Raw genomic sequence first — 15,652 nt, 5'->3', positions numbered from 1 at the left:
ACATTAATGCCTTGAATTTAATGCGAGCAGCTACTGGTAGCCAGTGCAAACTGATGAACAGAGGTGTGACGTGTGCTTTCCGGCTCATTAAAGATTAATCTTGCAGCGGCATTTTGGATTAATTGTAGAGGTTTGATAGAAGTGGCTGGGAGACCTGCCAAGAGAGCATTGCAATAATCCAGCCTGGATAGAACAAGAGTTGTGTTGCATGTTCTGAAAGAAAGGGCCTGATCTTCCTAATGTTGTATAAAGCAAATCTGCAGGACCGGGCTGTTTTAGCAATGTGGTCTGAGAAATTCAGCTTATCATCAATCACAACTCCAAGGTTTCTAGCTGTTTTTGAAGGAGTTATGGTTGATGAGCCTAACTGGGTGGTGAAATTTTGAAAAAGTGATGGGTCTGTTGAAACCACAAGCAGTTCTGTCTTAGCCAGGTTGAGTTGAAGGTGATGGTCCGTCATCCAACGAGAAATGTCTGTTAGACATGCTGAGATGCGAGCAGATATCGTCGGATCATTAACTGATACTTACCTGACAGGGGAGACACCATGATCAAGAAAGTGGTTCACCCAGGGTGAGGCTCGGCCATTGCACTCCGGTTGTGCTGACTCCTGCGAATGCGAATTCCCCAAATGTGGGAATCTCGACTGCATAATTTATGGTAGTGGGGGACTGCGTTCGCGCTCTCCCATGAATTAACTGGTTAAACAAAGCAGATGGGTTTTTTTCTCACTTTTTTCAACTTACATTTCACTGCTGGTCATATATTCTCTACATAACCATGTATGTGACAAATAAAAAATCTTGAATCATCAGGATGGAATGAAAGGTAGAGTTGAGTGTCATCAGCATAGCAGTGATATGAAAAGCCATGTTTCTGAATGACAGAACCTAGTGATGCCATGTAGACAGAGAAGAGAAGTGGTCCAAGTACTGAGCCCTGAGGCACCCCAGTAGCTAGATGTTGCAACTTGGACACGTCACCTCTCCAAGATACCTTGAAGGACCTATCTGAGAGGTAAGACTCAAACCACTGGCGTGCGGTTCCTGAGATGCCATTTTCCAATAGGGTTGACAGGAGAATCTGGTGGTTCACCGTATCAAAAGCAGCAGACAGATCCAGCAAAATAAGTATAGAAGATTTGGAAGCCACTCTTGCCAGTCTTAGGGCTTCAACAACTGAAAGCAAGGCAGTCTCGGTCGAATGTCCACTTCTGAAGCCAGATTGGTTGCTGTCCAGGAGGTTGTTCTGTGTGAGAAAGGCTGAGACTTGGTTGAACACAACTCGTTCAAGTGTTTTGACATCTAACAACAAATGGGCAAGAGGGCCGCTTTTGTACTGAACACTGACAGTTTCAGCCACAACAACAAGCTGTTGTCCGGCAAAAATGAAGAATAATTGTATTGTTCAGCTATTTAGGAACCTGTCGTGTCAAATACTGAACATGATCTGAATAGTAATCGCTCTCACAGCATTACACAGCATCAAAATATCAAAACTTTATACACTTATTAACTATTTTCCTGTACAGTATCCCTAAATGGTGCTAAAAGGCAATTATCTGACATAACTTCAAAGTCTTCAAAATAGGTTTTTATATGATCTGTGAGTGCTCAAAAACAGGCAGACAGATCTTAACACAAGATTTTAAAAGTTGTATATTTTGAACTAGACTAAATATCTTGAAAACACTATGATTACGGCAGATTGCTCGAAAAGAAAGAAAGGGAAAAAATGGTGCATGATGCAGTGAAATGGCCAAAGACATCCATCTGCATGTGTATGAATAAAAAAAAGAATGAATTTATGGATGCAACATTTTCAAGAAGGATAAAGCATGCAAATTAATCAAATCAAATAAATAAATAAAACAAAATGAAAAATAAAACATAAATTCTAATTTTACTGTGCTAACTGTCTAACAGCTAAACCATGAAAAAAAATGATAAAATATAATATTTATTGTTAATTTAGTTTTTGTATATATACTGTATATACACATACACACACAAAATTAATTCCAAAAACAAAGTACTAATTACTAAAGAAAGTGGATAAATTTATACACACAACTTTTAGAAGAAGGTTTGCAAATGAAAAATAAATTTAAAGGGGGGGGATGGGGGACAAAAATTCTTAATTCATAAATCATATATTCATAATAAACAGGCTGAGTTACATGTTAAATGTAATATTGTAACACAAATGAGCAACAGTACTAGTGATCATTGCTTTAGCAAACACTACTAATAAGGCTCAGAAGAGGTCATGCAGTATGCCTCTGTTATTTGCCCTTTTATGGGCTTTTCTAGTCTTTTGTGGGTACATTAGCAGAGCTGCTGGCTGACGGGCAAGGTTCTGAATGCTCTTTCCTCAGAGGGATGGCAGTGTGTTTTTTGGGTAGGCGCTACCCTTGAGTAGCAATCATCGCTGCCCGGGCCCCAAAAGAGGGCATTGAGTGTATTTGGCTTGAAGGCACACGGCTCTCTATGGGCCTACAAACACTCCAACAGCAGCATCTCACCTGAGCCAGATGTGCTCATGTTTTACACGTTTGCACAACAAATACACCTATAAGATCTGTAGCAGTTTCTTTCACTTTTTCTGTTGGATGAATGTTTCATGTATAATACTGCATGTATAATGTTTGAGTGTTGTGCATACACATTCAAAAAGTGTATGTTTGAATACACTGTATACTTTCAATCTTTGCATGGCACTGTCTTACAAGAAAACAGTTTCTTGAATGATTTTTCAGACATTCGTTCATAATGCAGTCATTCAATGAACCATTTTCTTGAACTGATTAAAACACAAATCATTCACCCTGCCTTTCTATTACTTAGAAACACAATAGGGCCTTGTCAAGATTCGAGGGAAATCCAGACTCTGAAAGTGATTTTTCCAGACTCTAATGCAAAATAATCTTCCCCCCTCTTGCCTCCTGACAGGAACACTGTTTCATTTTGGCTAGCGATGACTAACTGCAACATCACATGTGCTTACGAGAGTAAAAAAGTGCAGCACATCTGAGAGCCATTGCTGTCAATGGGAATCCTGCTGAAGGAAGTTAAAGAAACACCATTTTACTTTGCAACGTGACATATTGATAAATATATATCCGCATGAAACATGAGAAAATATACATAGTATATATCATGGTAAAGGAAAAAAAATATTTTGCATGCTCATTTCCCCTATTTTTAAGTTTAGATCACCATTGTAGTCTGTAAAAACAATAATAATTTAATAACACTGATAAATCTAAAATTATAATTGTACGTGTCTAAAATGATCAAATAATTTGCAAATATCAAGGTGAATATTTAATATAAATTAATATAATATTTAATAAATAATATGAAAAATTTCACTTAAATAATAGTGCTAATATTTTCAAGTCATACATTACTTCACAACCCATTTTATTTTAATAACATAAAAAAACTAGGCCAAGATTGAACTGGATCATGAAAACTGGCCACACTTCAAGTTAAAATAATAATAATAATATTAATTAACATTTAATTACAGTATTTAATAAGTATTAATTAATATATAATTATAATATTATTAGTCAAAATATTACATTTTGCATGCTCATTACCTCGATTTTTAAATATAAATGACCTTTGTAGTCTAATATTTAAAAAGACCATATATTACAAACAACTATATATTATATTTCCAGATGAAATGTGAGATAAATGTAGGGCCAGACTTAATTGGATCATAAAAAGTGAGATCACTTAACAAATAAAACATTGAAATAATATTAAAAAATAGGGAATATTTAATTATAATATGTGATAAGTATTAATGAATATTTAATTATAATATTATAATTTAAATATTTAATTTAACATGCTAATTTCCCCTATTTTTACATTTAGATTACCTTTATTGTTTAATTTTTTATTAAATACTAATAATTGAATAACATCTATAAATCTAAAAATATACCGTAATTATATAAATATATAAAATAAATCTAATCTTTAGCAAATCTCAAAATTAATATTTCATATTAATAAATTACTCATTATAATAATTTTAAACATTTTAATATTATATATTAATTATGATATTTTTAATACTCAGTACACAGTATTTATATATTTAATAAATAATATAATAATTTTTTATAAATAGCATTTTTAAACAATTTTTAGCTCCAGAAGAAACTCCTGAAAATTAGTTGTTCTGTAACAAAACTGACTGGCAATTGGAGGTTCATATGATTACAGTTCAACCAGGAACATGTATTCCTTTCATAATTTGCATAGAGAATGACTGACCGCTGACTTTCAGGGAGACGGACTCTTGGGTGTCTTCGATGCCGTGCATGACCTCGCAGCGGTAAGCGCCCGCATCACTGGCCCTGAGCCTCTCTATGGTCAGAGACGCGTCGCCCACATCTTCAAAGTGGCTGGGAATCGATACCCTGCCTTTAAACTCCGGCCCGATCTTGAGGAACCCATTCTGGGTCACAATCACTATCATTTCCTCATCGCCCACGAGTTTAGTCCACTTGATGCGGAGCTGGTCCGGGTGGGCGCTGGAGGCCGTGGCCGTGGCTGCAGTGGTGGAGGTGCTGGAGCTGCCGGTAGGAGCCGGGAGGATGGAGAAATAGCAGGGCAGGACCACCTGCTCTGCCAGCGAGCCCCTCACTGGAGAACTCCTCTCCACCCTCATCCTGCGAGCAGAGTCTGCAAGCAAGAAGCAGATGGAGGAGAGGAACGTCAGAATATCATCTGCTGGAAGCTTTGAAACAACACTCAAGTGTTCTGCTTCCATTGAGACTGAATATTTTAACCATACTGCTTAATTACGATATTAAAAGAAACATAACAGTTATATAAACCAAAAACATTGCAGTTCATCTCTCATACAGTATTAGTCACTTATAGCAGACCAGGGCTATTATCATTAACTAAAACTATATATATATATATATATTAAAAAAAAAACATTACATGAAACTAAAAAAATTAAACTTAGAATATTACTAACTAAACAAAAATAATAAATGGCATCTATCTTAAATAAAAAAGGTTAAGTATAAAAATAACTATAAACTAACCTTAAAACGATATAAAACGTTTCTAAAATGTTAACTAAAATTAAAAATATTTTAATATTTTGATATTCGAATTATAATTCAAAATGTTAACAAAAACCAATAGTACATCAGTGAAACTAAAATAACACTGTAGCAGACGGGAAGTAGTCGTTTAGCACACAACACAGGAAGTGCTGAGCGATTGCTATTGGTTTACAATGATTACAAGGGATGCATTTCATATCGGTTACTGACCGATATATATTTTTTTAAATATATCATTGTATTAGTTGATTTTACATAATGTACACACTCATTTCTCCTCATTTTAAGTTCAGTTACTTTTGTCATCATGTAACACTAAAAACACTAATACTTTAATAACACCAATTAATCTAAGCTTTAACAAATTAAAAAAAAATATTTAGGCTAATATTAGAACATATTTAATTATAATATTTATTATAATATTTACAACTATTATAATAAATAACATTGATTTTATGAATATTTTTAGTACTCCATACACTATATTTATATAGTTAATCAATTGTTCACTCTAAAAAATGCTGGGTTGTTTCAACCCAACTTTGGGTCAAATATGGACTAACCCAACCGTTGGGTTAAATGTTTACATTACATTTTTAACCCAAAAGTTGGGTTAATCTATATTTGACCCAAAGTTGGGTTGAAACAACCCAGCAGTTTTTAGAGTGTTGATTCTTTGACAAATGGTTGGCATATTTGTTCCTCTGCTTTGGATAAAAGCATTAAATGCATAAATGTCAATAATATGAATATTTTTCATATCATAGATAATGCTGTGATGCCTAAACTCACTTTTATCATTTAAATGAAAAATAGAATCAAATTGGAATATCTGCCATTTAACTGTTATCGGCCATTACATGCAAATGTTTATCGCGATCATTTGAATATCTTCCACTGATCGATATCGTCCATCAAATGAAAATGATAACTGGATATATTAACATCACTGCATCCCTATAGCGTTTACCTAGTTTTAAAGGTTTGGACAGAAGTTTATCATTTTAATGAGAATAAAGAATAAAAAAAACCTCACCATCTTTGGTTACAGCAGCGCTGCAGGCACAGACCAACCAGAGGATGTGCTTAACGTCCAATAACATCTCAGTTCTGTAAATAAATACATAAAAGCTTTTCATTTGGTAAAAGGTAGTCATGAGTTTAGTTCGTTTGGCGTTTGCAGCTACAGTTTACTCCTAAATGTGGGTTGGTTGTCAAACTGCCTGTGTTTAATGTCCGTCTATGTCTTTGTTCCAGGTCCAACTGGGGTCTTTAGACACCCACTGTCTGTTTGCTCTCCTGTCTCCCTTTATCAATTCAATATATGGCTTTGCCATCAGATACAGAACGTGTTTATGAAAGCTTCATTCATAATTAGCGGTTACAAAGGATGTATACGTTCCATCTTAATATACTGGACAGTCCTACTTTACTCATTCCTCGGAAACACAAAGATCATTTTATGACAGCTTTGGTGACAGTCACACACGCCCTATATAGTACACACTATCAAACACTAGAGAGCGATATATAAAGCACCTTCACGCAACAATCAGCACGAGTGCGCGCGCTAATGAAGACCGATCAACCACACCAGACCAAACGAAAAGCTTTTCTGAAATGAATCCAAAGCTCACATTCTCAGTTATCAGCATTAAAGCAGAGCTGGTGTTACAATGATAGTGATGAGATAATGATAAGTGGATCTCCACTGAGAAGATGCCAAACGCAAACACAGCTTCAGGGCGACAGGCAAGCTCTGACAACACAATCAAATGAGAAACAGAGATGCACTGAGAGAAATCTGCTCTAATATCAAAAGACGGCGAGCAGAACATGGTCAAATTAAAGTGCAATGGACATTAACCACAGCAAATGACTTGTTAATGTGAAATAATAGTAATATTCATAAACTTATCAATTAGGACATAATTGTTTTTAATAGAATAGAATAGAACTTACTTTTTCCTGTAGGCAGTCTTGGCTATTCCTGATTCTCCAAATGCAACCCTTCACAAAAAAAGTGCAAATATCTCTGATGCTCCAATAGTGAGCAGCAGACTTCAGTGCTGTTTCTTTCCCTGGTGCCCACGGAAAGACTGGAGACATGAGCCGGCAGCAAGTTCAAATTCCATGTCCACCCATAATTTCGTCAGTTTCCAGAGGAGGGGCAGAAAGTGCCCACCCAAAAAAGAATCTGATGCATCCTGCTGAAGAGGAACGGAGATGTTCTGCGCTCTTCGAGCTGGTGCAAACTGTACCTTGAATCACTGAACAGTTAGCTTGAACATGTAGGTTGGGTTATAAGTAATTAAAGACAAATGAGTTAGTTGTTTCTCCGACTAACTTTATTATGAATGCATTGCGCAATCTTGGAACATTTTCGCGCAAAATCCAAACTGCACGCGCCCGTGGGAGCTCAAATAAGAGACAGTCTTCGATTCAACTTTGCAAATGAAACGAGTATTCATTTTACAGCTTAGATATGCACTGAACATTCGCAGTCCTGACCATCAAGCAGCTCTCTGTATTACGCGTGCGTAAAAGCGCATCTGTATCTCACTGCGCGCGCGGTCTGACAGAGCACTGATAATCAGGCAGAGAAGGTGCTGATGGGGTTACTGGGTTATTAAGGGGTGTGAAAGCGACCAAATTACTCTTGTGAACTGATGTGAACTGCCCAACTCCACTTATAAGAGCTTGCCTGAGCTTTCCACACGGGGGAGAGACAGCACCGTTACCTCCTCTAGAAAACACCTGCACCATTGATTTGATTTGGCTATTGCAGTGTGTGTGAGATTACAAATCAAAATCAAGGTATAGGGTTGAAATTCATACCCTGCTGTTTAAAAGTTTGTGGGTAAGATTTTTTTAATGTGTTCATCAATGCTGCATTTGCAAAAGTAAAGTTACCAGCGTTTACATAAATAGTACATAAAAGTCAGATAAACTGTCCTGAAACTTGATCACGTATTGTTTAAGTGGATAGTAGGCCTACATCAAACTGTAAATTCAATGAGAATATGAAAGCAGTATTGCAAAACATTGTTTGAAGTCAGTTTATAGATAGATAGATAGATAGATAGATAGAAAGAAAAAAAAAAATGCAAAAACAGTTTGGGATTAAAATCCATTTTGAAATATCACTACTTAGGGAATGAGAAAATCACATCTTTATTCACATTTATTATATTTATTCACACCTTACAGAGTTAAAATGGACTTGTTCATAATTTTGCTTCACTTGCCATTAAAAAGTAGTGTTCTTTTTAAAAAACTTTTATTGTTTATTAGTATAGAGCCAATTAATCTTTACTATAAAAATACTTTTAAAACATACAATTTTATTACTCCTACAGTTTAAAAACAGTACAAAAGTCATGCTTATCACAAACGGTGCTCATTAGGCCCCAAAGAGGGTCATATATCATCGAACAGGTCTTCCGGATCAAGGTTCGCCGCAGCGCTTGCTGGTTTGGGTTTGATGCTTGACGTTTTGCTCGTCTCGGCTTTGGTCTCTTCACAGTACAAAAGTCATGCTTATCACAAACGGTGCTCATTAGGCCCCAAAGAGGGTCATATATCATCGAACAGGTCGTCCGGATCAAGGTTCGCCGCAGCGCTTGCTGGTTTGGGTTTGATGCTTGACGTTTTGCTCGTCTCGGCTTTGGTCTCTTCGGTCGGCTTCTCTCTAAAATTACAAAGTGAAGGAACAACCGTCAGCAGAAGGTAAAGGTTAAATACATAGCAGGAGCTAGTATAAGTCATGACACTGGAGCAAAGTCTGACTGCTGCCTGATTACAGTGACCCAGTCAAACCCCATCCCACCACAGGCTCCTTAAAACGGGGTCAAGACTAAACGCTGCACAGTTCACCCTGCTTCTGTCAAAAAAAGCTCCTTTATAATCAGGCACATGCCATGTGTTTTCAGCATCACATAAAAGGTCACTTTCAAGGTGAATCTGACACTGATGTACATCCTGCTGGAAATATGTGACATAAATGCTCTGAAGTCAGAACTACAGTAAGTTAGGCTGATAATATGAAGACAAAATGATTTTGGTTACTACATTGTGACAAAGTTAGCATGTCAGAAATGCATCCTCAGCATTAAAACAAGAAAAGAAAGGTTAAACTGCAGTAATTCCCACAGGATCGTGTCTCTAAGGGCTATACGGAGAGCTTTTCAAAGCGCTAGAAGAAATCAGGTCACAGGAAAAAATAAATGAGATTTATGGTCCCGTAAGCCTGTTAATTTCAGGATGTGCCGGGGATCATGTAGCCTTTTAAGCAAAGCTTGTCCGGTGGAGTACCAGAAAACACATGGACAACACGGCTGGAATTAAACACACATTAGAGAAAGTTAGTTGAATTATATAACATCTAATTAAACTGACTAGATGAATGTAAACTTCAAAATAAAGGTTCTTTAAGCAAATAACCATATTTTGATGCAAGTGGTTCTTGAACTCAATGACTCTCTGGTGATCTTTTTCACATATTTCTGGTTTGTCAGATCAATACTGTACAATCTGTAAAACATTCAGAAAGAACCAGCAATCCGGGTCAGTTTTAGAGGAAAGACTTGAATTGGTTTGTGGTGATGAATGATTTCATGTAGAAACAGCTCACACGGAAAAGTTTGACTAATGCAGGTCTGGATGGCGACTGGCATCTGAACTGAGAGCATCACACCCAAAATCCAACACCTTATATATATATATATATATATATATATATATATGTGACCAGTCATATAGCACAGGTATATTTGTAGCAATAGCCAAAAATACATTGCATGGGTCAAAATTATCGATTTTTCTTTTATGCCAAAAATCACTAGGATATTAAGTAAAGATCATGTTCCATGAAGATATTTCGTAAATTTCGATTTTTGATTAGTAATATGCATTGCTAAGGACTTCATTTGGACAACTTCAAAGGCGATTTTCTCAATATTTAGATTTTTTTGCACCCTCAGTTTCTAGATTTCAAATACTTGTATCTCGGCCAAATATTGTCCTATCCTAACAAACCATACATTAATGGAAATTAATATTCAGCTTTCAGATGATGTATAAATCTCAATAAAAAAAAAAAGTACACTTATGACTGGTTTTGTGGTCCAGGGTCACACACATATATATATATATATATATATATATATAAAGGTGTTGGATTTTGGGTATTTTGGGATATATATATAAAATCCAATTTCTAGCATCTCTAAAGTGGTCTGGAAATTAAAGTGTTGTAAATATATTGTGATCCTGCAAAGATATACTAATATGAAAATAAATTATAAATAAAAATAACAACTAATTTCATTAAGTAAAATATATTAAATACATAAAAATTATCTATTTATAAAAATAAAAAATTAATTAAAATATTATTAATTATATGTAATATAATAAAAAAATAATAATTATATAATTATATGATATATACATAATATAATTAATATAAAATATGTTAAAGCATATCTATCTAGATATAAAATATATAACATAATACATGTATAAATAAATCAATATATTAAATAATTAACACACACACATCTATATAAATAATGTATTAAATAAATAAATAGATTTTTTTAAAGGATAAATTCTAAGAAAAAGAATGAGTAAAAAGAATAAGAATTGAATGCATTAAATGTATAACGCACCAGGAATCATATTCTGAGTTTTCTGATTTTGTCTCAAGCACACTAATATTTGTGGGCTTTAACAAGCCTCACTTTGGGGGAAATGGAGGTCATTAAAAGTTAAAAAGTGAAGTGACATGTGGCCAAGTATGGTGACCCATACTTGGAATTAGTGCTCTGCATTTACCCATCCAAAGTGCACACACACAGCAGTGAACACACACAAACCGTGAACACACACCCGGAGCAGTGGGCAGCCATTTATGCTGCGGCGCCCGGGGAGCATTTGGGGGTTCGGTGCCTTGCTCAAGGGCACCTCAGTCGTGGTATTGAAGGTGGGAGAGAGCGCTGTACATTCAAAAATCATGTACAGTACGAGACTCGAACCCACAGCCTTTGGGTTATGAGTCCGACTCTCTAACCATTAGGCCACGACTTCTCCACGACTTACGTGGATGCTAAGTTAATAGCATCCACGTAAAGCATTCACACTCTTAAAGAGCCTGTCTCTGGAAACAAACGCTTCCTTATTACAAACAGGTCTGCATCCAGCAGTGTCCCCTCATAATACAGCTACAGGACTCAGGTGAACAAGACACGGTTTTAGAGGATCATGTTGAGGAGATACCAGAAACCCTTTAGGATCCTGGTGAAAACGTAAGAGCTGCTTCATAAAACACCACCATAATAACAATCAGGAAAAATACAAATAAAATATTCCACTGCAATGAGCCACATTTGCTCAACAGAAAATGTTTAAATTTCAAGAGGAAAACAGATTCACAACACTGAAATGTTACTGTTGAGTCAATGTTGAGTCAAAAAGTCTAAACCACATGGAAAATATTAATTTTTCTTCATGTAAATGTAAAAAAAAAAGAAGAAGACAAGAATATGATAAAACAATGAAGATTTAAGAAACATTTCAGATTGTGCTCTATTTCAAGGTTACTAATCATAAATGCAACACAGAAGCATTTTGGCTGGAAGAATCAGGCTTTTGGGCCCCAATGTACAAGCAACCAGGCCTTATATTGTAAAACAGATTGCATCTCCAGGTTCATGATCCCGGCAGAATCAAGTCAAGTCAAGTCAAGTCACCTTTATTTATATAGCGCTTTTAACAATACAGATTGTGTCAAAGCAACTGAACAGCATTAATTAGGAAAATAGTGTCAATAATGCAAAGTGACAATAGTAAACACTCATTTTTCAGTTAAAGACAGTTCATCATCAGAATCACATCCGAGGGCTCAACCTGCCACAAGTGCAGTTCAGGATTCAAATACCTGCTTCTGAGACGTGCAATTAAAAAGCTGTCTGGCAAAAAGGAAGCAAGTTTTAGGTGAGGTACACTGGGATTGAAGCAACAGAACGGAGCGGAAGTCTTTAAAAACACTTCAGAAACAGATGCCACATTCTGTTGCTTCAACTAAATCCATTTATTAGCATAATCATCAATGTCAATCATCAAGGCTGGTTGATGTTAGAGTTTTGCTCATTTTGTTTGTGTGAATGACTAAGAAATCATCCCGAGTTAGCTAGTTAAAGGAATAGTTCACCCAAAAATGAACATTTGTTAAAAATGTACTCACCCTCAGGCTGTACAAGATGAGTAGATGAGTTTGTTTCTTCATCAGAACAGATTTACAGAAATTTTGCATTACATGCTTTGTTCAGCAATGGATCCTCTGTAGTGAATGGGTGCCGTCAGAATGAGACTCCAAACAGCTGATAAAAACATCACAATAATCCACACCACTCCAGTCCATCAATTATTGTCTTGTAAGGTGAAATTCTGTGTGTTTGTAAGAAACAAATCCATCATTAAGATGTTTTTAAACCAATTAAACCATCAAACCATTGCTTCTGGCTAAAATACAAGTACATGATTCATAATAACACTTCCTCCAGTAAAAAAGTCCATGCCCTGTTGTCCTCTCACATCAAAACATATTCGTTTAGAACTGTTTTCAATGTTGATTGATTTGTGCAGATTTCTCTCCTGATTCAGACGAGATAACTATTTCATTGGCGGAGGCAATATAGTAGAAGACTCATATTTTATGTTTTGAAGTTAAAAACATTGTAAAGATGGATTTGTTTCTTACAAATTAGTTTCTTCACAAGACGTTAATTGCTTGACTGGAGTTGTGTGGATTACTGTAATGTTTTTATCAGCTGTTTGGACTCTCATTCTGGCGGCACCCATTCACTGCAGAGGATCCATTGGTGAGCAAGTGATGTAATGCAAAATTTCTCCAAATCTGTTTTGATGAAGAAACAAACTCATCTACATCTTGGATGGCCTGAGGGTAAATACATTTTCAGCAAATTTTTATTTTTGGAAGAACTATTACTTTAAAGTAACAAACACCTCCTGCTTGCAAACAGATCATGATTCTTCCGTAGAAATACAAAGAACCAAGTAAGAAAAGTTTGTATTTGGTCTTTTCTTGCACTCACAGAGACCAAAGAGCTTTTATATGGTGTGTTGGTACCAAATAAACCCTGAGAGGCCTTAAGATTTTGATTGATTGATTTATTTTTTACGTGTAAACACCAAAATAGAATCAGCTGATTCACTCATTCTCATTTGACTCTCAAAAACCACATTTATTGAACTAAGTAACTCGAGCATCAGAAATGCGTCTTTGGTGCTTTCAGCAAGCCTTTAAAAACTCAAAAGTGAAACAATGCTTAGTCAGCACAATCGGAGTGTAAACAGTGGATCTGCATTTCTGCACACGTAAATATCGTGGTTTGATCAAGGGGTTTCCGCATCTGGAAGTCATTTTGACGCAACTAAACTCTCCTGTAAGGACAGCTTTGAGACAGAAAAAGTGACTTTCCTACCACCCTCTGGGAGGAAATCTATAGGTATGAGCAGGGATAACAGATGAGCACAAATGTAGACGCTGCTGCCTTGTAAGCCGCTATATTTGCTGTCATGATTCACTGGGAACAGGGCGGGAATTGTCTGCGGGTTGGGAAAAAAGGTCTTATGTTTCTTTTAAATTATTACGGACATGACGAGAAGTTCTGGAACTGGTTAAGAAAATGCAAAGGAGCACAAAAAGAGGGAGAGAAGTTACGTTACGGTACAGTACGGAGCCAAATGTCAGACTACAGCCATATTGTGACATAAGATGCTGATGCAGGTAAATGTATATTCACATATCAAAAAGTAAACCAATGGATGATTTTATTAGAACGATGCAAACAGATAGTAACACACTAAACTCAAAGTCAATTTGACTCAAACTCAACTTGCATCAAGCTGCCATATTTCAACAAATCAGAACACATCCTGCATAACAAAAAAATAAATGAATTAAAAAAAATTTAAATAAATAAATAAACAACCAACAATGAAATTGAAAGAAATTATATTTTGCAAAAATAAAATGACTGTTCTTAAGACCACTAAAGATTTTGCATTGTAACAATATTTTTAAGAACTATGAATTACCACACCATTTGCCCCTAACATACTGCAATAAAATAATAAAAAAATCTATTAAATTACATACATACATATATATATATATATATATACATATGCATATTAATGATAAACAACTATTTATACAATTACAACAATGTTTTATATATTATAATAAATAATAATTATATAAAGTATAAATTCTGCACACACAAACACAAAATATATAACAAAATAATTATATTATGACCAAAATTTCTATTGACAATTAGATGTAAACACACATAAATGAACTGAACAAAAATAGATTTGTTTAAAATACCAACATTTTAAATATCTATAAAACATGTTTAAAATGACAAAAAAGACACAAATATATTATGTATAATAAATGATATATTAATTGTATATGATGTCAAATTATATTTAAATGAAAAAATTATATATTATTATTATTATTTAAATTGAAAGTATAATCCATTGTAGTACTTTTTTGTTTTGAAAACGTGAGTTTTGGAGGGTAAATGTACTTATCATGGAAATGATGTCACAATGCAAAAAAAAATATTAATATGCAATAATGATTATAATGATTTCTTTTTTTCCCTTTTGATTGTGAGGTAAAACTCAAGCCGGACATTTCTTAAGGAGACCCACGAAGCAAACACACATACTGAGGTCTGGATTAATGCAGTGTAACTAGCCTGATTGTTGTCTGCTGTCGTGCTCTGCCAGGTCCATCTCTAGGCAGGTGCTGGGAGACTGTAGAACAGCACAGTTTCAGCCAGGGGCCAAATTAATCCATGTCTTTCTTTCTCTCGCTCTCTCTCCCTTCCTTCACCTCTCTCTTTCTGTCTTTCTTCTAAAGAACTATTTAACTTCTAATGCATCTCTGAATCTTCTAATAGAGTTTCGACTTCCTTCTACTTGACCTGGAAGGAGACACTCTACAGTCAATTTACTTTGCAGTCTCAGTGATTTACAAATCTCTTTTTTTTTGTTTATTTGTATGCGCAATCTATAAACACAACAATCTAACTTTCTCTTTCTTAGAAATGACTTTTCACATCATCACATGATTGCTTTCCAAGCCCTCCCTTCCATCATCTGACTCCGTGCTCCAATCAATTTACAACAGATGAAACCAACTCCTGCCCCACATAGACTTACATAAAATGCATTGCAAATTTTCACATTCATCTGAATCAAAAAAATTAACCAAAGACGTGATTACACTCCCCTGATCCGAACATGTGTCGAGAGAGTTGAGGACGTGCACCACAAGCGGTCCTGTGGCTGAATAAACAAATGATGTCTGCTGGGTGATTCTTTTCAGCCTTTAGAGAAGAAATGCTTTTAAAAATGGGCTTTATTAGAGCAGATGTCATGGCACAGAGTCTCACCATCTGTAGAGAGCAGTGATTGTGAGGTTTGTTTGTGAGAAAA

At 35.4% G+C, this 15,652-nt stretch overlaps 2 protein-coding genes across 2 annotated transcripts in view; both read right to left on the bottom strand.

Moving 5' to 3' along the window:
- LOC107602041 (versican core protein-like) overlaps window positions 1–7,320 on the bottom strand; it is a 27,964-nt gene extending 20,644 nt beyond the window's left edge. Inside the window, exons 1-4 of the mRNA XM_016294428.1 lie at window positions 7,073–7,320; window positions 6,147–6,220; window positions 4,299–4,709; window positions 1,530–1,603 (exon numbers count right to left, since the gene is read on the bottom strand). Of these exons, the coding sequence (XP_016149914.1) occupies window positions 1,530–1,603; window positions 4,299–4,709; window positions 6,147–6,213 (552 nt within the window). The 5' untranslated portion in view covers window positions 6,214–6,220; window positions 7,073–7,320. The remainder of the gene's footprint in view (window positions 1–1,529; window positions 1,604–4,298; window positions 4,710–6,146; window positions 6,221–7,072) is intronic.
- A 1,309-nt stretch (window positions 7,321–8,629) lies between these two features.
- xrcc4 (X-ray repair complementing defective repair in Chinese hamster cells 4) overlaps window positions 8,630–15,652 on the bottom strand; it is a 32,530-nt gene continuing 25,507 nt past the window's right edge. Inside the window, exon 8 of the mRNA XM_016294427.1 lies at window positions 8,630–8,801. Coding sequence (XP_016149913.1) covers window positions 8,687–8,801 — 115 coding nt within the window. The 3' untranslated portion in view covers window positions 8,630–8,686. The remainder of the gene's footprint in view (window positions 8,802–15,652) is intronic.

This window comes from Sinocyclocheilus grahami, unplaced genomic scaffold, assembly GCF_001515645.1.
Source record: "Sinocyclocheilus grahami isolate Dianchi unplaced genomic scaffold, SAMN03320097.WGS_v1.1 scaffold318.1, whole genome shotgun sequence".
Lineage (NCBI taxonomy): Eukaryota > Metazoa > Chordata > Actinopteri > Cypriniformes > Cyprinidae > Sinocyclocheilus > Sinocyclocheilus grahami.
Note: the sequence above shows the minus strand (reverse complement) of the source record. Positions and strands in the feature narration are given on the sequence as shown.